General features: G+C 42.6%; 2 protein-coding genes and 1 long non-coding RNA gene across 5 annotated transcripts; 1 reads left to right on the top strand and 2 right to left on the bottom strand.

Annotated features, from left to right (window-relative positions):
• Positions 1 to 1,657: 1,657 nt before the first annotated feature.
• On the bottom strand, positions 1,658 to 10,380 carry LOC129349307 (uncharacterized). Of its 3 annotated transcripts, XR_008602268.1 has the most exons (5): positions 10,248 to 10,380; positions 7,771 to 7,886; positions 5,338 to 5,463; positions 4,192 to 4,237; positions 1,658 to 3,553 (listed from the first exon to the last, which is right to left on the bottom strand). It is a non-coding gene; the product is annotated as an uncharacterized LOC129349307 (long non-coding RNA). The 3 variants fall into 3 exon arrangements; XR_008602266.1 differs by lacking the exon at positions 10,248 to 10,380 and having other exon boundaries at positions 7,771 to 8,382; XR_008602267.1 differs by lacking the exons at positions 4,192 to 4,237; positions 10,248 to 10,380 and having other exon boundaries at positions 7,771 to 8,382.
• A 59-nt stretch (positions 10,381 to 10,439) lies between these two features.
• On the top strand, positions 10,440 to 13,812 carry nudt19 (nudix (nucleoside diphosphate linked moiety X)-type motif 19). The gene is made up of 3 exons (XM_023298070.3): positions 10,440 to 11,222; positions 12,949 to 13,156; positions 13,569 to 13,812. The coding sequence occupies exons 1-3, from the start codon at positions 10,440 to 10,442 to the stop codon at positions 13,781 to 13,783; spliced, it is 1,206 nt and encodes a 401-aa protein (XP_023153838.1). The 3' UTR covers positions 13,784 to 13,812.
• Positions 13,813 to 18,951: 5,139 nt separating this feature from the next.
• si:ch73-167i17.6 (regulator of G-protein signaling 9-binding protein) lies at positions 18,952 to 21,283 on the bottom strand. Its single transcript, XM_023298074.3, has one exon. The coding sequence runs from the start codon at positions 20,628 to 20,630 to the stop codon at positions 19,890 to 19,892; it is 741 nt and encodes a 246-aa protein (XP_023153842.1). The 5' UTR covers positions 20,631 to 21,283; the 3' UTR covers positions 18,952 to 19,889.
• Between the last annotated feature and the right edge of the window lie 400 nt (positions 21,284 to 21,683).

Here is a 21,683-nt window from a genome sequence, read left to right as displayed (position 1 = left end):
TGACCTAAACTCTCGGTCGCAGCGCCACCTGGTGGTTGGAAGGAAATGATCTATAACTAGCCTGGACATGGTCCGATCTGCCTGAAATTTTACGTGTGATCAGAGTCTGACCCTGATCACATCCATAGGCCAATATACACTCTCGGTCGCAGCGCCACCTGGTGGATGGACAGGAAAAGCTCTAGAAGTAGCCTGAATATGCTCCAATCTGCCTGAAATTTTGCACGTGTGATCAGAGTCCAGCCCTCATCGCATCCATAGGCCGACATACACTCTCGGTCGCAGCGCCACCTGGCGGATGTGCGTGGATTCGCCGACCAGCAAGGATGCGAGGACCCGTCCAACGCTGCTTGCAGCTTTAGTTTAGTTTTTGATCGCAACAACTTGTCAAGATATGGAAATGATTTTAATTTGATATTCATTTCCACGTGTAGTAATCCTGACACCACAGCATACAAACTAAACAGGAACTATTAAGGAAGAAGTTTCGGTTATCTCCCTGCCTTGTAAATGGAGAAAATTTATTTTTAAAAAATGCATAAAAGTTTTCTTGGTGCATGAACTGAGGCTGCTGACTGACCTTATATTGCACAATGTTCAATGTCTTTAAATATTTTCACAGTAAGGATTCATCTGTCGATCTATCTATACCTGAAACCTGATCCTCTGTATATAGTCTTCTACATTTTTGTTGTTTTTTTTTTTAAGAATAAAGTCATCTGTATATAATGCTATGGGCAATTTTTGCACCGTTTTTTTCTTATTTATTCTTGCACTGCCTTTATACTCTTATACTTTCTCCTTTCCTAAGGAAGAAGTTTCGGTTATTTCCACAGTTATGTTTGAAATGTAACATTACTTCTTCAGCTCAGTGCATCAGTGATCATATTGGTTTAGTGGTTGGAAGTCAATAAAACATTAGCGTCAGTCAAATTGAATGCGTCAGTGGATGGAAGTGGTGGTTGCCTTGTGCTGCTCTTCACTTCACTGCAGCTCCATGGCTCCATCTGCTGGACGGACAGAAGTGCAGCAGCTGATGGCAGCTTCTTTGACCTCACGCTGCTGTCAGACCCACAGATTAGGGTTTATTTCAGATATATATAATAGAAAATAGTAATTAAAAAATAAGCTGATGTTGTATTTTTGCAGCAGTGAGTTTTACAGGGTTAAGAGCAACCAGTCAAAGGTTATTACTGAGGATTTTAAACAAAAACATTCAGGCAAACAGTTAACATCATAGGGTGCCTGACATGTTTGTTTTTTTTCCGGGTCGATACAGATTTTTTTTGTAATCAAGGAGATCAGTAACCAAGATTTGGAATCACTACACATTTGCAGAAAAAATAAAGTTTTTGAACAGCACATAAAGTTAAGTTAAAATTAAAATAATCACGAGTTGCAGCCTTTGCTTATTTATGTTTTACATGCTGAAGTTGTCCTTCAGTGTTTCACTGATCAGATTGTGCTGTGGGCAGGACAAAGATCAGAGGGAGGCAGCTGCAGCAGACCCAAAGTAGTTTCACATTCATTTATCTGATCAGATTTCAGGGGGCTTTTTTTTTTTTTTTTTTTTTTTAAAAGAAATGGGACCAATAATTGAAAACATGCTAAATATCAGATGGGATCATTGGTGTCACAGGACATCTGCAGACACAGGTCAAAGATTACAAGGAGTTTATTTAACGAATGAAACTAAAACCAACACAGAAAGGATAACTAAACCAAGGTGAAAACAAAAAGGGGAAACCAGACTAATTGTAGGAGAAAGGTTCTGGTTTCAAAGTCTGTGGTCTGGCAGAGAGCGGAAGAATGAAGAACCGGGCCTTCGTGGATTAAGGTGATTGAGAACAGGTGAATCAACCCCCACACCTGTGAGAGAGATGGATGGATGGATGGATGGATGGATGGATAGATGGATGGATGGATGGATGGATGGATGGATAGATAGGTAGGGAGGTAGATGGACCATAGATAGATGGATGGATAGGTAGATCCTGCAGTGGGGAAATTTTCAGTGTGGCAGTAGCAGATAGGAAAAAAAGTAAAAAAAAAAAAAAAAAAAAGCAGCACTCAGTGCACAGATATAAATAGATGCTTTCTCCTTAGAGAAGAAATAGAAATGCTTGTAAAAAAAAAAACCCTGTGAAATTGCACATATTGACTTATTTACATTTTATTGCAGTTACTTCATGGGTGATCTGAACTACTGGGAGCAGGCTTGATTGAACACAGTCTGACTGCTGCAGGAAGGAAGGACCTCCTTCAAACATCGTGGGTGAAGCAGTCTGTCCCTGAAGGAGCTGCCGGTGATGGTCCTGTTTCCTGCAGGGGGTGGGAGATGTCCTCCATGATAGACAACAGCTTTGTCATCATCCTCCTGTCTACCACCAGCCCAGGACAGAGCTTGCTTTCTTAACCAGTTTCTTTAGTCTCTTCCTGTCTGCAGCCGTGATGCTGCTGCTCCAGCAGACCAGTCCATACAGGATGGCTGATACCACCACACAACCATAAAAGGTCCTCAGAATTGCTCCCTGCACCCCGAAGGACCTCAGTTTCCTGAGCAGGTGAAGTCTGTTCTGACCTTTCTTACACCGTGCGTTGGTGTTCTATCTCTAGACATGTTTGAATGTCTTTATCAATAAATGCTCAAACATATGTTGAGTGTCAGCTCAGCTCTTTGTTCCATACATGTAAATGTTCCTATGTGACTGGTGTCTTGCAGTCAGAGTGTAAAGAATTGAAGCTGTCAGAGGCTTTCTGTGGTGAAGAGGCTGCAGGACATCAGCTGCTCCAACAGGTGAAGCCTTTGTTCTTTGGCTCCAACCAGAAGCAGCAATAAATCAGCATGACCTGCAGCTTATCCACCTCATAGAGTGTATAATAAAGAAACCAAGAGGTTTTAGTTGATAGCTGTCGCTAGCAGTGTGTTGTTCAGGTTGTGAGGAGAAGTAAAAAGCTTACAGCACGTGGTATTCCCAGGTAGTCTCCCATCCAAATACTAACCAGGCCCAACCCTGCTTAGCTTTGCAGATCAGATGAGATCAGGTGTATTCAGTCTCAGAAACAAACCTCACATGATTCAGATCTCCACTCACACCTTTTATTTGTCGTTTGGTTGCGCCAGTACTAATTGATAGCATCATTTAAGCAAAGTTAGAGCAACATCTTGTAGGACAGGTGGTGTAGAGGTAAGTTTTTTGCCTCCCCGGTACCTTAGTACCTTTATTATCTTCACTTCCTTAATACTTTTGTGTACCATCATTTACGAAAAGTAACAGCTACACCCAGTAGGAAGGATAGTGCAGTGGTAAGTTATCTGCCTCTCATCCAGGAGGTCCTTGGTTTGAATCCAGCTCAAGGCTCTTTTTACACTTTGGCTGCATGACAACCTCTTGCAACCATCATTACAACAAACTCCACCAGGGACCTTGTGTGACAGATAGCTCACACAGAGGGTGTGTGTCTGTCATGTGGATGGTCATGGTTCGAATCCCCGCTGGGAACCTTGTTGAGGATGATAGTGGAGTGGAGTGGAGTGTCACTGGACTGGATCCTGGAGAAAAGGAAAACAAGGAGATTTACCCATAAGCAAGGCACGAAGGCACGAAGGCACGAAGGCACGAAGGCACGAAGGCACGAAGGCACGAAGGCACGAAGGCACGAAGGCACGAAGGCACGAAGGCACGAAGGCACGAAGGCACGAAGGCACGAAGGCACGAAGGCACGAAGGCACGAAGGCACGAAGGCACGAAGGCACGAAGGCACGAAGGCACGAAGGCACGAAGGCACGAAGGCACGAAGGCACGAAGGCACGAAGGCACGAAGGCACGAAGGCACGAAGGCACGAAGGCACGAAGGCACGAAGGCACGAAGGCACGAAGGCACGAAGGCACGAAGGCACGAAGGCACGAAGGCACGAAGGCACGAAGGCACGAAGGCACGAAGGCACGAAGGCACGAAGGCACGAAGGCACGAAGGCACGAAGGCACGAAGGCACGAAGGCACGAAGGCACGAAGGCACGAAGGCACGAAGGCACGAAGGCACGAAGGCACGAAGGCACGAAGGCACGAAGGCAGATTTTTGGCAAATTTTGCCCAAATGTAAAAAAAAAAAGCTTGAGCAGAGTGGGGGATCGAACCTGCACTCTCCAGGTTCCAAACCACTACCTCTGGACTACCAGTCCTACATACCCAAATACAGGCTATTCTTCTATTCGTCAAGGCGGTGACATCAACACTGAAAGGAAAAAAAAACAATCCCCAAATTAAAAAAAAGAACATAATCTACCTACAACTTTTAAAGAACACGCTAAAAAACACAATACTAAAAAGTCACACTCTTCTCCTCATCACTCATTTTTACATTTTAACACAATTTCAAAGCCACACAAATCACATTCTTCATGTCAAATCACTTCTCTTCACTACAAATGGGAGAGAACAGCAAACAAATAAAATACAACTTATGGCTTAAATATCTTCAAAATCTCTTTGCTATTCCTCTACATTCAAATTCCTCAACACCACTCAACAATCACCTGCAGGATCTCTTACTTCTTTCTTAGCTCTGACAAAACATCTTCAAGACTCTGAGAAGACAACTCATTTTCAACACATTTGCTGCTTCGTCTAAGTGTCCACACACATCTCCAGTCATCAACAGGCCTCACCACTGATCAGCTGCACAAACTTACATGTTAAACTTCTCCAAAGATAAAATACAGGCCCTTCTGTCTGATCACAACTTTTACTGGTGGCTCATATTTCAAGTTCATTTCCTTGCAAAGTCTTTATTTTGGATTAAAGTGGGATCTGTGACCAGGCAGATCACTTGTTTATTCTTAGCATTTGGATTTCACTGACATTCCTGTCATGTAGAAAAATAGAAATATCTTTGCATTGATTCAGCTAAACTAACTGCAGTCACTGAGAGGCGTAAAGTTCAACAAATGCTGTTTTTATTTACTTCACTGGTGACATCAGTAGATGCTTGCAGTGAAACCACCACTGCAAATATTTATGCATTTAAGTATTACAACTGAAAACTCCCTACAAACGTCCACTTCTAACACCACAAACATTGTCCAGAGGAAATGATATTAGCTGAACATAAAAACATGTAAAACAGCTCTGATGCTTTCATCCTGAGCTCCACTCAAACATTTCACTGTGCAGCAGCTCAGCAGTTTGTTTAAGAAAAGCATTTAGGTTCAATCTGTGAAGCCCAAAACCCACCAGCTTTGAAAAATGACACCATTTACCAGAGTCACAAACTGTAAAAACAGAAGGAATTGTTGGATTTTCTATGTGAATGTGTCGCCTCTCTAGCTAACTCACCCGGTTACGTCTCCATCCTGACGCTGCTCTGCTGGACCGGAGCTTCTGGACCAGCCGGGTGGACCTTCCTTCACAGATCTTCCCGGTGGGAGTGATTCTGAGTCGGCCTTGGTTGACTGCAAACTCCTTAAAATGGACACATGAGAGGAAATCGTGGACAAATCGATACAACAGCTTGTTCGGTTTGTCCTGTTCTTAAATGGGTAGAAAACTGCTGAGAGCTCTCAGTTCAATTCAATTTTCAATTCAATTTTATTTATATAGTGCCAATTACAGTCAAATTGTCTCGAGACGCTTTACAGAACCCATATGCCTGACCCCCAGAGCAAGCCAAAAGGCGACAGTGGTAAGGAAAACACCCTTTTAACAGGGAAAAAAACCTCGAGCAGAACCCGGCTCTAATGTGGGGGGACCCATCTGCCTGCTGGCCGGGCGGGTTGAGAGGGACAGAAGAGGTAGAAAGGTAGAGATAGAGGGGTAGAGGTAGAGATAGAGGGGTAGAGATAGAGAGGTGGGGGGGTGGGACACAAGGACCATAAAACACAGCCACACATCTGAAGCATCCAGCATCCAGCATCCAGCTCTGGGACCAGGGACACTCGGAGAAAGGACACAGAAAGAAACAGAGTGAATGTAATGCAATAATGGTATATGTAGTAAATACATAGGTAGTTAGAGAAGGGCTCAGTGCATCAAGAGAGGTTCCCCAGCAGTCTAGGCCTATAGCAGCATAACTAGGGGCAGAACTAAGGGACGTCAAGAGGGGAAGTCAGTTGTGCAAATGAAAACACCAGCTCACCCCGTCAGGGTCCCCCAGTCAGCCCTAACTATAAGCTTTGTCGAAAAGGAAGGTTTTAAGCCTGGTCTTAAAAATAGAGAGGGTGTCCGCCTCCCGAACCCAAACTGGGAGCTGGTTCCACAGGAGAGGCGCCTGATAACTGAAGGCTCTGCCTCACATTCTACTTTTAGAGATTCTAGGAACAACAAGTAAGCCTGCAGTCTGAGAGCGAAGAGTTCTGCTAGGATAATATGGTACTATCAGGTCTTTAAGATATGATGGAGATTGGTTGTTAAGAGCTTTATATGTCAGAAGAAGGATTTTGAATTCTATTCTAGATTTAACAGGAAGCCAACGAAGAGAAACCAGCATAGGAGAAATATGATCTCTCTTGCTAACTCCCGTCAGTACTCTGGCTGCAGCATTTTGGATCAGCTGTAGATATTTCAGAGAGCTATTGGGACAACCTGATAATAAGGAATTACAGTAGTCAAGCCTAGAAGTAACAAATGCATGGACTAGTTTTTCTGCATCACTCTGAGACAGGATGTTCCTGATTTTCACAATATTTCTCAGGTGGAAAAAGGAAGTCCTACAGATTTGTTTTATGTGCGAGTTAAAGGACATGTCCTGGTCAAAGATAACACCGAGGTTCCTCACAGTAGTACTGGAGGCCAATGTAATGCCATCCAGAGTAGCTATATGCTTTGAAAGCAATTCTCTAAGATGTTTGGGGCCAAATACAATGACTTCAGTCTTGTCTGAATTTAGTAGTAAGAAATTATAGGTCATCCAGGTCTTTATGTCCTTAAGACAATCTTGCAGTCTAGCTAGCTGATTAGTTTCATTTGGCTTCATAGATAAATACAATTGAGTGTCGTCAGCATAACAATGGAAATTAATACAGTGCTTCCTAATAATGTTGCCTAAGGGAAGCATGTATAATGTGAACAGTATTGGTCCTAAGACAGAACCCTGAGGAACTCCATGATTAACCCTAGTATGCTCAGAAGAGTCATTGTTGACATGCACAAACTGGAACCTGTCTGATAAGTAGGATTTAAACCAGTCCAGTGCTGTCCCTTTAATGCCAATAGAATGTTCTAGTCGCTGTAATAAAAGTTTGTGGTTGATTGTATCGAATGCTGGACTAAGGTCCAATAAAATAAGTATAGAGACCAGTCCATTATCTGACGCTATGAGAAGGTCATTAGTAACTTTCACCAGAGCTGTTTCTGTGCTATGATGCACTCTGAAGCCTGACTGAAACTCTTCAAACAAGCTATTCCTTTGTAAATGTTCACATAATTGATTTGCAACTGTTCTTTCCAGAATTTTGGAGAGAAATGGGAGGTTGGAAACTGGTCTATAGTTGGCTAAAACATCTGGATCTAGAGTGGGCTTTTTAAGTAAAGGTTTGATTACAGCAACCTTAAAAGCCTGTGGTACATAACCTGTTACTAGAGAGAGATTAATCAGATCTAACATTGAGGAATCAGCTCTGACAGAGTGTTGCTCTGACTCCATGTGTGACTGAGGCTGGAGTGAACAGAGCTGCTGCTGCTCAGATGCAGCTTCTTATTAGCACAACAACAGACGCTGCGTTCACTACGTCTGTGGGTGTGGAGCTGATAAAGAGGATCTTCACCACTGACCTGAGCTGCTGCCACACGGTGAGACGTCCAACAGAGTCACTGAGCAGCTGATGATGAAGAAGATGAAGGCTTCAGGAGGAGGTGGAGGAGGAGAAGCTGCAGGGCCACATGAGACACTGAAGAGACAAACCAGAAATGATTCACACACTAGACATGAAGAAAAGAAAACATCAGAGAGTGTAAAATACAAGAATGAGTCCTGAACATCACAGGCGTAACCCGTAGAGCTACATGACCACACATGTTCTGGTCTTGAAAACGTGTATTAATCCAATAGAAAGTCTAGGGGTAGGGTTAGGGTTGGAGAGGAAGGTCCTTACAGTTGTAATGAAAAAAATAGGGTAATTAATATTACACATAAATATTTTTAATGTTAATACTAAGCAGCCGAATATTCTGAGAAATTAATCCGTGGTTTTTCCTTCAGCCGTTGTAGATCTAGATAACCTAAAGGTACAGTACAACCACAACGGCTGAAGGAAAAACCCCAACTTTATTCTAAGAATTTTTTGGCTAGTGTGACTTAATATTAAATTATGAAAAAATGTATAATTTTATATCCATGTTTTTGGTACATTGCTACTGTCAGGACCTTCCTCTGTAACCCGAACCCTACCCCTAGACTTTCTATTGGATTGATACACCTTTGCTGACAGCCAACATGTGTGATCATATAGCTCTGTGGGTTAAGCCACTGACACATGTAGTTGGTCTTCAACGCTGAGGCCCTGGTTTGATTCCCGCTCGCAACCCTGTGCTATATTAGTTGTTCTCATTCCTATTTCTACCCCATTGTCTGGCTGTCTCTCACTACGCCTATCCATCAATTAACTGCAAAAGACTACAACACTTATTTACAAATTTCCTGTTTATTTATTAAATACAATTCTTTAATTTCTTACATCTTTTTTCCCCCCATACTTTATAAAAGTTTAATTGTCTTAACTTTTTCCCATTTATTTAATTGCTTCTTTTTTATGTATTTTCTTTCTTTAATCTTCTTCTTCTTTCTAGAATTTAACACCAACCTTCAATTTTGGGTCATTTTTAGACATTTTGAAAAGCTATCAACTCAAACAGGGTAACACCGACAGATATGAAATTCAGCCAGGATGTACTCCAGGCATGGGTGATCAAAAGTTATCAAAATGCTCCACAAAAGTCTGAGGGCGTGGCCATGGCAGGCTCCCAAACTTTGATGCTTCGACATGACACATCAACTGCTGTGTAACTGCCCTAAACATACTCTAATCTGCCTCAAACTTTACATGTATGATCAGAGTCCAGCCCTGATGACATTCACATGCTGAAATACAGCCACAGTCATAACGCCACCTGGTGGATAGAAGGAAAAGCTCTATAACTAGCCTGGACATGGTCCGATCTGCCTGAAATGTTATGTGTCATCAGAGTGCGGACGTGATCACATCCATAGGCCAATGTACACTCTCGGTCGCAGCGCCACCTGGTGGACGTGCGTGGATTCGACGACGAGCATGGATGCGAGGACCCGTCCAACGCTGCTTGCAGCTTTAATTTATATTATTCCTTATAAACATTTATATTTATGCATGTTTAATGTTATAAACATTTTTATTTGTGCATGTTTAACCTTATAAACCTTTGTATTTATGCATGTCAGAGAGTCACAGAGCTAATTTACCTTTGTGTGTTTGTGTATTTAACTTTTATTTTTATTTAATGTTATTGTATGAAATAAATATAAATATATATCTGCCTCCAGAGCTGTCCGTGTGTATTCCCTCTTTCCAACCTCAGATTGTGCTATTTGAGATCTCGACACCACAAAAGCCCTTACATGATTCCATTTTTTTTTTTTTTTAACCTGATAATTTCACAATTTGTCCAAATACAGATTGTTAAGGAATTAATTCCAGGCTTCTTCATGGAACAGGTATTCGGAACTTACCGTCAAACCATAACCAACAATTTCCCAGCACTCACAGAATACTTCCCTTCCGTGTATCGGTGCACATCTCCTTCAGAATAAAAGCATGTCTCGAAACGCAATGCGTAAAGGCGTATAAATTTCATGTTGCTAAGCACAAGTCTTAGCAACCCAGTCATGATATTATAATAAGTGCTATTTGGGTGAATCAAACCTTTAAAATCTTAGGTAGGATATGAAGTAGTACTTTGTGTGGAATACTCTATGGTCCTGAAAGTGCAGCCTCTGTAGACAAACTTACCGGGGCTAAAATGAAAGTGGAATATTCCTTGAAAAAAACTTTTAAATTCTAAGTATATTTTGAGTGAAATCATCCTTTAAAGCCGTAAGTTCTGCATTTAAATCGTAACTTGTGTACTTTAGCGATCATCTATTGTGATAAGTTTTAAAAAATGCTCTAAATGTACGACCGGAAGTGTACAGCCCTGGCCGTGCGGCCGTGCGGCCCTGTCCGCGCGGCCCTCTCCGTGCGGCCCTCTCCGTGCGGCCTCCGGCTCTGCAGACATACCCTTCTCATTCAAAGCCAAACACTTGCAGGTCTTCCGGCCTGTAGGTGGCGGCAGCAGCGCGTGTGTGTCTTCGCCTCTTTGACGCATCACTTCCACCTAAACAAATATGGCGGCTCAGCTGAGTGAGTGACCAGGGGCCAAACTTTCAGAGACCTTCAGTGACAACTAAGAAACACCCCGTTAGTTTCAGCATGAACACGGCTCTGAAGCACTGGAAGGAGGCGGCCACTCTCATTTTAGCTGCCGGACACCGGCTCGGCCCAGACTCTTTATCGTTACGGACACCGCTGGCAGCCTCCGCAGGTTCCCCGCAGGTCAGCAGCGATGGTCGGTCACACCTGCCGGACAGGTCCCGCTTCGATTACGACGTTTTGCTGCTTAAAAGAAGCGGCAAAAGTGGGTTTATGCCCAACGCCTATGTGTTTCCCGGCGGCTTGTTGGACTCCTCGGACTTTTCGAGTGATTGGCTGGATATTTTCAAATCTTTCGCTGAGTTCCCCAATTTTGGTTTAAAGAGTGTCCGACAGCCGGTGGAGACCAGACCTCCCATCTTTGCCACGGACCGGCTGAAGCTGGGCTCTCCTGTCCCGGGAGAGGTCGCCCTCCGGATCTGCGCCTTGAGGGAGACGTTTGAGGAATGCGGAGTGCTGCTGGCTGTGTCAAAAATGGCGGAGAAAAGTGTGTTAAAAAGCTCAGAGGACGCTTTCGCCACGCAACAACACAATGTAAACGATCTGGACAGCAGTGAGCTCAGTAAATGGAGGGATCTGGTGAACCAAAACCCCTCCAACTTCATCAGGATGTGCAGGGAGCTGGAGCTGGTGCCCAACATCTGGGCTTTATATGAGTGGAGCAACTGGCTGACCCCCGTAGGAAGATATGGAACCAAGAGGTTTGACACGGCTTTCTTCATCTGCTGTCTGCAGGACATCCCCCACACACTTCAAGATGAAAATGAAATTGTGCGCTTTCAGGTAACCACACAAATCAAATCACAGAGCATTCAGAGAGCAAATGTAAAAACCTCTAACAAAGTGACTAAATCACCAAGAAGTGCTTATCAAGGAACACTGAGTTATCGAATTCAAATGTGGTTTTCCTGCTGCTGGGGGGAGGGGAAGCAGAAAAGTAAACAATTTAAGAAGTTATTACCTACCACTTAAAGTTATTAGAAAAACAGTAGCTCTGGCTGGTGTCCTTTCTGTTCTCTAGTAGTCGATTAAACCCCTAAAAACCCCTAAGAGAGTCACATATTTAGATTTCTTCAGGGAAGTAATTCCTTCATGCTTTAAAATGGCTCAGAAGTAACTCTGCGCTTCTCTCTCCCCACCCACCCCTCGACACTCGCTGCAGCACCAGCACACCAGCTCACCGTTCAAACACTGTAAAACTACTCTACGGTACTCAGTGGCGAGTTGTAATATTGGCGTAATTGAGCCATACATGTTCGAACAGGGACACATTTTATTCTGAGAAAGATTCATGGAAGTCGCATTGCTTGTGATGAAGATGGTTTATAATTCATATAGCCCGGGAGACAGAGGTGGAGGTGTGCAACAAACCTGGCCTTGCTTGCACATGGTCTTGCACAGAGATGATACACTAACCCTGTTGGAGCTGCATTTAAATGATCCTTTTTGTGGAGCCTTTTCTGAGTGATGCAATTAGAGCGTTCTGCTTCAAATTGTTTGATGCCACCATAGATACTCCTAAGCCATAGAAGACGTTCATGTGCTATAGATTCCCAAGTTTCAAGGTGAATTCCACAATGTTTAAGTGATGCTTTCAAACAGTCTTTTAACCCTTTTCTCGGTCTTCCAATCCATCGCTGACCTTCTAGAAGCTTGCCATAGAACAGTTGTTTGGGTAACCTGTTGTCATTAATTCTTACCAACTGGCCTGCCTACTATATCTGCCAGTTTTTGATCATACCCTCTTTCGAGGAGCAGCCTGATTTAAAGAGGATGTCTAGGTTTGTTACTGTCTTGTCAGGTTACATGTAGGACTTTGCGCAAGCAATGTTAGTGAAAGGGACTGTAGCTGTTTGATATGCCAAGCGTATGTGGTCCAGCTTTCTGAGCCATAAAGTAAGGTGTTGATGACGACAACTTGGCAGACAACCATCTTGCTTGATAAAGTGTTGTCATGGCTGTTCCATACCTGAGTGTACAGCCGCCTGAAGGAGGCACTTCCTTGGAAATACAATATGAGATCTCACAGTGTAATTGCACATCCTCAGAAAGGACGCTCCTGAGATATATATAGGCATCACTGTGTTTCATCTTACAATACAGTACCCTGCTGGCATGGAGGTAGTTAATACATGACTTCTGTTTTCTTAATGTTTATTGTAAGACTAGAGTTCTTCGCTGCAGAGGGAAAGTGATTCAGTAATCTTTGCAGATGGTCCTTAGTGTTCAAGCAGTAACATGTTTTAATTCTGAGAAAGAGTAATGATTCAGAAAGCCCCACATTACAAGTTGGCAGGATTAGTTTTTTGATTTGTTATATATGAAACTGGCTCTCTGAATCCATGGTTTTTAGACTGTCATCACTACACTGAAGCTTCAAGGTGGAAACGCTCAGCTGTGTCACCGATGACATATTTCAGGATATAAAAAACACACTATATAGACATGTTAACAAAGTTAAAAACTTGATTTTCACCAGATTTAAAGACCACCTCACTGTGTGTTTCAGTGGTCCACACCCTCAGAGGTGCTGCAGAGCTTCCAGGCACAAGAGTTGTGGATCCCACCTCCACAGTTCTATGAACTCAGCCGCATGTGCCGCTGCCCTTTGCTGAATGACCTCCACAGTTTTGCCCTCCAGCGAGCCACAGAGGGCTGCGAAAAGTGGATGCCTGTTATTGTCTTTGAAGATGAACACTCCATATCACTGCTACCAGGTGCTGATTGGAGAACGTATCTCATCTAATCCTTTTTAAAGTTTGCTGTGATAGATGTCTCATTGATGTCTCATTTATTAAATTGTATCTTTAATGCATCTTAGCATTGTGATGAATAAGCGCAACATGATTTTCTGTTTTCCTATTGGCGATTTCACATTGTATTTTGAGTCAGTCCCACACACAAACCTCCTGATGCTCTAAATACTGACTAGCACACCAAGTGCACTACTTACCCTTATTCAACTAATGATCACTTTAAACTACAGTGCCAACTCATTTTCTAGCTCATAAGGTTACTGATGAAACTTTGTGGAACTTAATGCTTTTGATAGACTAACTGCTGGCTTTTTTTCCCCCATCTCTTTCTGCTATTTTTTTCTGTCTTACTGGGGCTCTCTACTCATTTCAGGTGACCAACGTTACCCATTGGACTCTTCAGAGGAGCCTGAGGTTGATAAGAGCACCGACTCTCAGCAGAAGGAGCCTCAGGACAATTCTGCACTGCACCGTATGGTGATGTCAGATCCGTACACTACAACTATACAGATCACCATCACGCCCAAGTACAACCACCTGCTACCTGTTGTCTTGGCACATACACATGACTCAAAAAGTCAGCTTTGATCTGCCTTACATATATATATATATATATATATATATATATATATATATATATATATATATATATATATATATATATACACACACACACACACACACAGTATATGTACACATAAATCTGGCATAACATTATGACCACCTGGCTAATATTGTGTTGGTCCCCTTTATGATGCTAAAACTCCTCTGACCACATGGGGCAGCATGGACTCAAGACCTCTGGAGATGTCCTGTGGCACCGGCATGGTGACAGTGAATTCTGTGGGTTGCAGGGTGGAACCTACCTAAATTAGGCTTATCTTGGTACATCCCACAATAAGATTTAGATATGGGGAGTGTGGAACCCGGGTGAACACTTCAGGTCCGTTGTGTTTCCTGGGTCACTCCTGAGCAGTTTTTGCGGTGTGTCGAGGAGCATTGTCCTGCTGAGGGTGGCAACTGGCATCAAGGTCTGCTGGTGCCATTAGGGGTGGGAGGTTGCTTGACATGCAATGTTTAGGTGGGTGGTACATGTCAGATATCCACATGAATGTCAGGACTCAAGGTTTCTCAGCAGAACATTAGATTAAAACAATGATCAATGTTATTCACTTCACCTCTCAGTGGTCATAATGTTGTGGCTGATCGGTATATATATATATATATATATACACAGAAATACAGACAACTTTATTTTAATATTTGTGTTATTTACCAATTTTATTTAATGTATGACTTGCGTTTGCCTCAAATAGTTTTTTGATTGATCAGTTTTCTTGGGGAAATGCCCCTGGTCTGTCCTGAGATGTCTATTCTAACACTGATTGGCTCGCTTGTTCTTTGTAACAATCTTATAATTGACAAATCTGAAGTGATTATTGATGGCCTTATTGTACCAAGGACTTTTGGTTTCTTCGGTATTCATAGGTACACAGATATTAATTTCCATATGCAGTGCACACAAGGTAAGGTCACTTTAAGAGAGTCATCAGACTTAAAGGGATTCAGTCAAAATTTATTATTACCGTATATATGTAAACTGCTGTGTTTTATTCATTATACAAAATAGATTGTTTACAACAAATACTGTATATCAATGAAATGTGACTTTTTTGTTATTGTATATTGTGTCAGAACTCTTAGTTTTTAATCAACACCCCTCATCCCCCCATGAAATGAAATGTGACTTGAAAATAAATACACATTTTTTTAAATGATTCTTTTCAAGAGCTTCTTGGTGTGACTTAATCTGAAAATGTTAGTTTCCGCCACACTGCAAAGAAAATAATTATGTAACCACTTTTTTGGCCAGATTTAGCTTGTAACCACAGAAACAGGCTGTCTACCAAATATATCAAAGGTATTTTGAGACAACACCTGCGGCTAATAGGTAATGTGTGAGCGTCCACTGAAATTACTTATGTTGTGGGGATATAAAGCTGCTTACACAGCCACAATATTAGGACCCGCTTCTTTTATGGAGCACAAAAATAACGTAAATCTTTCAATTTGGCTTTTGGGCTTGGTTAAGTAAGCATGAATGTAATCTCGCCTGAAGAGATGGAAACATGACTGTGTGTCAGAGTGTGTGTTTTGGTGATCACCCTCTGTAGGAATACATGTCAGTGGTGGAGGCTCCGCAGGGCTTCCACCGTTTCTCCCCTGGGTGTCATCCCTGCTCACTGCAGTGTCATGGCAAATTAGTGGCTCTTAAGACATAATCTCTGTCAAATGGGTTGTACCCTCTGTCTGCCATTTCTAAATGAGTTCATTATTAAACAGATCAGTTTATTTATTATTAATCTGAACTTTTCACTGATGCTATCTCAACCTGCTGTTAGGTGATGTATGCTACATCTTATGATGGTTTGTGATAGTGAACTGAATTAGGGAGAATAATGAATCAAAGGAGTGCTGAAAAAAACATCCTCTATTTCCTCTAATTCGGACTCTAAAAGGCAATTGTATAAACAATGATACCACTATAGATTGTCAGTCTGGCCACTTCAGGTGAACAGCTCAGTTGATGTAATGCACTGGAAATATCCTCTTCAGAAGTAGACAGTTGGTTTCCAAAAAGTTTATGGGTAAAACAGCGTAGACATTTTTTTTAAAGAGTCAGGATAGAATGTGTATTTAAAGATCACAATTTCTGGGTGGAATTGTCCATCTTTGTTGGGATCAGCTCTCACAGAAACACTAAGTGCACTTTGGACATAACGGACCAGTGGACTGCTGAGATGAGCAAAACTAGCAGGGAGAGGCTGAATCAGGATGACAGTTGAATAAACAGCATCCATAAGTTATACAGAGATCTATACGTGTTGTAGTGATTAAATCTATTGCATTTCAGATGTCTTCTTCTCTACATCAAAATAATGTTTATCATAATGTTGTTGCCTGTTTTAGAAGAGCTACCCGTAAGTCACTCTGATTTGACTGAAACATTTGCTGCTAAAATGACGAGACACGCCATGACAGGTCAGCTCCTCTCAATCTTGACTTTCATCTTTCTGACATATTTTATCTGTCAGTGCAATAAAAACTGCAGAAGTTTTGTTTCCTCTTTAGCCCTCGTCTGTCCTTGCACCTCATCTCCATCTGCTTCACAGTGCCTTGTGTGTAGGATGTCGGTGGCGGAAAGGGGGAGAGTTGAAATAGTGCCGCTCAACCTTCTGTGCCGTTTGCAGAGTCTGTTGAAGGTTTCTATGGCAACCAGCACAGCCTTGGAAACCCACCATGTAAGTCCAGATGAAGCGATGATGCAGTGGTCTGTCTGCCAAGTGTGGAGCTCGCTTCTCTGTCAACCAGTCTACTTAGTGTATTTGTTTCCAAGTGAGGGAGTGAAGTGTATAAATGGCTCTGTCATGCATAAGTTGAAATAAAATGCCCTCAAATAACTGCAGAGAAGGCCGATTTATTCACCTGTAATGGGTCAATGTTTATACCTAGTGAAGCACTCTAAAACTTTGATGCTGTGGCTATTTTGAGGAGCAGCTTGCATAACAGAGAATGCAAAAAAAAAAAAAATAATCATTTGAGGATGCTGGAAACAGTCTCAAAGTTCCATGTTGCAGGAACATTCCTCTTTTCTCTTGAAGCATGTGAGACGACTTTTAAAGTACAACATTCGAGGAGGCTGTATCTCGTCCCCTATTTAAATCTCCCCCCTTTCTTCTCCATGTTTAATTAATCAGTGTTATATTTCTGGATCTCTGGATGACAATGTAAGTCTGTCATGAATTTCAAGAGATTCGAGGTTCATGACTCACTGTTAGCGGAGCTTAGTGCCTCTGTGAAATGACAACAGGGATAAACAAGATGTCAGAAAGCCTACTGTGAATCGGATGTGAGCATAGCAGGCCCACTGATTTTCATGCATCAAAGTCCTGACAAAAAATGCTCTCAGCTCTGTGGTCTGGGTGCTTTTAGGAGCTGACCTGTCTTGCATTTCTTTCTCTTTTTTTTTTTGTTACTATCTTCTATTAATGTTTCTCCACAGGGTTCCAACCTTGAGACAGAGAAGAGACAGACCAAACAAGAGATAAAAGAGAGGTAAACAGAAAAAGCCATTTATGTACTGGTGAATTACCATTTAATGTCCCCAGTGATTGTTGTTTTTATTTGCAATGTAAATAGTCCACCCTTACAAGCTTTTCAGATATAAGAAAAATTGGATTTTGCTGGGTGCAATCCATTACTCCCATGAGGGGTCAGGTCTCTGCATAGAGGAGGAGGGTAGCTGTGATTAAATCATTTGAGATGAATGCATTGAGCCTGCAAAAGGCTGAATGGACTCTAAATGCCAGAGGTCTATTTACCATTTACAATTACTCAAGAACCTCCTCAAGAGTGAGGAAGGTGATCATTAGAGTCAGTTTAGAGCTCATTTGACGTGCAACTGTTGAACTGCAAGCAATTAAACAGATTTTCACATCAAAGCACAAATTCAATGTTATTTTTTTTTGTAAAATTGTGTTAACAAGTAGGACTTGTTGATGTTATCCTGTATCCGTGCTCTACATCATAATAGGCAGGTGGTACTGAAGTTTATCTATCCTTAGACCACCTTTATAGCATTTGTGAAAGACCTTGTAGTCACTTTTTACCATCCTGCTTATACTACAAGCAATATCGTTTACACTGAAAAGCATATTTTTCTGTTATCCAGCAGTAAATCTCTGTTTCACATCAGTTTAAATGTAATTTTTATCCTTAGCTGCAAGACCTCCAAATAAATTTGCCATAATTAAATCATCAATGCAATTTTTGGAAAGAAACACTCTTTGAAAAGTTTGAAAATCTAATATTATTTTTGGATGAATATTTCTATATTTTGAGTTTTTGTCATTTTTGCATATAAATATAGCTTATATATATATCGACTGTCCAAATATGCCTTTGAAATCTTCACAAAATTGTCATAAGACAAAAGGGAGATATATATGAAACAAATTTAACATATATGCCCTCTGACTTTCTTATTTTTTGGTAAAACCTTTATAAAAACCTATAAAAAGAGGGAAATGTGCTAATTTTCTGTGTGATTTTTCTGCCTTAATTTATGAAATTATGCATGATTTGCAATGCTAAGTACCAAGTGCAGTCAGATGTTGTGTGAACAACCATCATCTCTGTCCCTTAAGAGGTTAACACTGTTGGTAGCTGTGATCCCAGCCTTTGGTGTCAATGCATCTGATTAAGGTAACTAAAAAACATTTTATGATCCGACATTAAACCATTCTGTGTTCATTTCTTGACTGTGTTCATGCAAGGCCCAGTACAAATTTCCCATCGCATATCCACCCTGAACAAACAGCCAACAGTGTTGCACCTTTGACATCTGACATCCAGCAGCATATGTACAAGTCCAAGAATACCTGCAAAGACTCTTACAACTAAAACCATTAGGGAGTTAAAGCACTGGCTTACTCTCCTTTCCATTTTGAATCAGACACTATTTTAGCCTCTGTGTGGTTAAGTCTAAGATAATAATCCTCGACCTAAAATACCTCTTTCTGCATTGGACATATGTACATCTTCCTTTGCAGCTTTTGGCTCATCTGTTTATCTCAGTGTCAGGTATGAAATATCCCAAAGCCTCACAGCAAACATAAAGACACGTGAAGTCCATCATTGCCTGTAAAGCAGCTGCTGAGCTATCTTTTTTCCAAGTTAAAGCACAGTTTCTCAAGTGTGTTTCAAAGTTTTATTATAATAAATATACTTGATTGTATGTACATTATCTGACACAGCAGTAGACTGTATGTACAAACCTTCTATACACATGTTGCAATGTATACATTCAACACTGTTTGCAAGAAAACCTTGAAAAGGAACATGAACAGGCTTACAGTGAACGGGTGCATTATTAAAAGACTGTGGAGGTCTCTTAGGTTCCAAGGCTCTCATGAAGCACATTGTGATTTGATGCAATGAAGTAAGATGCAGGCCGACTACCGTCTGGCTACGGAGATTATTATGCTGTATTAAAACTGTGCTAACATGGGTGTAGAACAGTGCGGATTTGATCACATCCAACCAGTGTGGTTTCAAGAGCAAAAATTAGCCTAACTGCAGTTCTGAGTTTCCAAACAACATAACCCTAACTTTCTGACTAGTTTTCCCCCTTTTCTCCTCTCAACACATCTCCTGGATGAGAATCATAAATCTAAAGCATCAATCCGCAGAACATCAAGGGGAATACTTAACAGTAGGCTACATTTATGCTTGAGCTTTTCCACTAATCCACTTGGATTACGTGTTGTTTATATCAGCCTGATGGCCAGACACTGTCACGTAATTTTATGATTTTTTTTTTCCTTTTCAAAAATAGCCTACATGGCCCCTTCAGAATACTCCCCGTGCCTCCATTCTCTCTGAACCACACCTGCTATGTTGTTCTAGTACATATCTATCTAATGCAACTCCTCAACTCCACCCAATACATTCACAATCTGTGTAAGATTAATTACTTTGAGTGTCCACGGTTTATTTTTGTTTTTTAAATCAGCCCCTCAAGCCCACAAAACTTTCTCTGTGTAGTGGAGCAGCCGGATCTTTCGTCCACGGTGACGCTCCCGTCAATCAGCCCGGCAGGGTGTCCGACAGGGTGGGCTGTCGGTGGGACAGTTCAGGACATGTTGATGACCAGATATCCCAGAATCAAAGCGGCTATGACGATGACAAAGAATACAATCACGGCGCAGATCGACGCGAAACCCGTGTTACTGCCTCCTCCGCCCTCCTCCTCTTTGGGCTCCTCTTCGCAGATGGAGATGACACCCACGGAGGAATTTCCTACACTCATGTTGGACTTGAGCTCGGCTCCCGCCTCCTGTTTCGCCTCGACGGCCCACGGCGCCACCTGCACCTTCATCTCCATCTCCTCCATCATCTGGCTCACCTGGGAGATCTCGGCCTGCAGGTCCCGGAGGTCCGCCGTGTCGATGTTGCTGTCCGCCTCGTATTTCATGTTCTGCACGCTCATGGCCCTGGCCGCCACCGTGGTGGTGCTGCCGGTCATCCCCGTCTGGATCAGGTGTCTCGTCGGCACCTTGAGGGGGAAATCCTGCCCTATCTCCAGGGACCTTTTCATGTCCACCTCCAGGAGGTCCATGCTGCTTGAGAACAGCACCCATAGGCGCTCGTACTCGGCCCGGTCATCCTTGCTGATGGTCTTGTCTTTGAGCAAAGCGGTCAGTTTAGTCCTGTTGGCCACGGCCAGCTCCTGGGCCTTTTTGCGGGTTCTCTTCAGCTCCTCTCGGAGGTTCTGCGAGTCCGAGGTGCTTCCAAGAGCGATGACCAAATGTCTGTAGCAAGCGGTCACTTTGTTCAAAGCGTCCAGCATTGTTTTGCACTCTTCCTTCCCCATGGCCGGTTAGAAAAATAATTAGAAATTGTGAAATAAGAAAGGATAAAAAGCAGCTTGGAGAGAAATGGCGAGCTTCTGTTGACGGCGCTTTAGCCAGTGTCCTCAGTTTAGTTTCCACGGGAGCACACCCCCCGCTCAACAAATCCACTCAGCGCACTAGTCAGAGAAAATTCCTCTCTATCCATGCTTCTTCCTGTGTGCAAGCAGTGCACATAGAGCGGCTTAGAAATTAATGCGTCTGTCGCTTAAATGGCTTTAGGTTACCTTTTGCGCGTTCTCCACGAGAGATCAAACGGCCCCGGAGCCCCTCTCCTGCAGAATGGAAGTGAAACAATCCAGCCTCCCCTCTTTTATGAGAATCGGAATCAGCCACAGGTGTCACAACATCCGCCTAAGTGCCGTTTGCGCAGAGAACGCCGTGAGATTTCTCCTCATCAGCTTAAAAAAAAAGCGCAGAAATGTTCAGAGATGATGTGGACCTGGAGACACCTTCATTCAGTGTTTCAAAAAAGAAAAGCATCCACAACAAGGAGCGAAAGGAGCCATTGTGTTTTTGGTTTTGACTTGTTTATCTTTCACGGGGAGCTGTCCACTTCAGCACCCGATCGATGATGTTTAAATACCAGTAAGCGCCTTCTGTGGTCACATGTGCGCACAAAACAGGAGCTATTCAGCGACAGGCGCAGAGGCAGGCAGGGAAACAAAGCAGCTTCGCTCTCATTGGTTTGGTCGCACGGGCATCTGGGTTACATGCGTCCTGCCATTGGCTGCTGTGGCCCAGTGTGGGCAGAGCTGCGGTGTCTATCAGCGGGAGATGCCAAATCACAAAGCTCTAACATATCTGCCACTATCTGCCATTTGTCATCACAATCGCAGCGTCTTGTCAGCTCCGTTTCCAGAGACGAGTGAAGCCCAGGGTAATGACTGACAAGATCTTGGAGAGCTGATGTGATTATGAGATGCAGGTGTGAGGAATCAAGGAGCAGAAACAACTGTTGTCAGAGCTCCCCTCGTGTTTTAATTCATCTGAAGTGGGGTAAAAGTGGATAAATT

This window comes from Amphiprion ocellaris, chromosome 1 (genome assembly GCF_022539595.1).
Source record: "Amphiprion ocellaris isolate individual 3 ecotype Okinawa chromosome 1, ASM2253959v1, whole genome shotgun sequence".
NCBI classification, from domain to species: domain Eukaryota; kingdom Metazoa; phylum Chordata; class Actinopteri; family Pomacentridae; genus Amphiprion; species Amphiprion ocellaris.
This window is presented reverse-complemented; position numbering and strand designations above follow the sequence as displayed.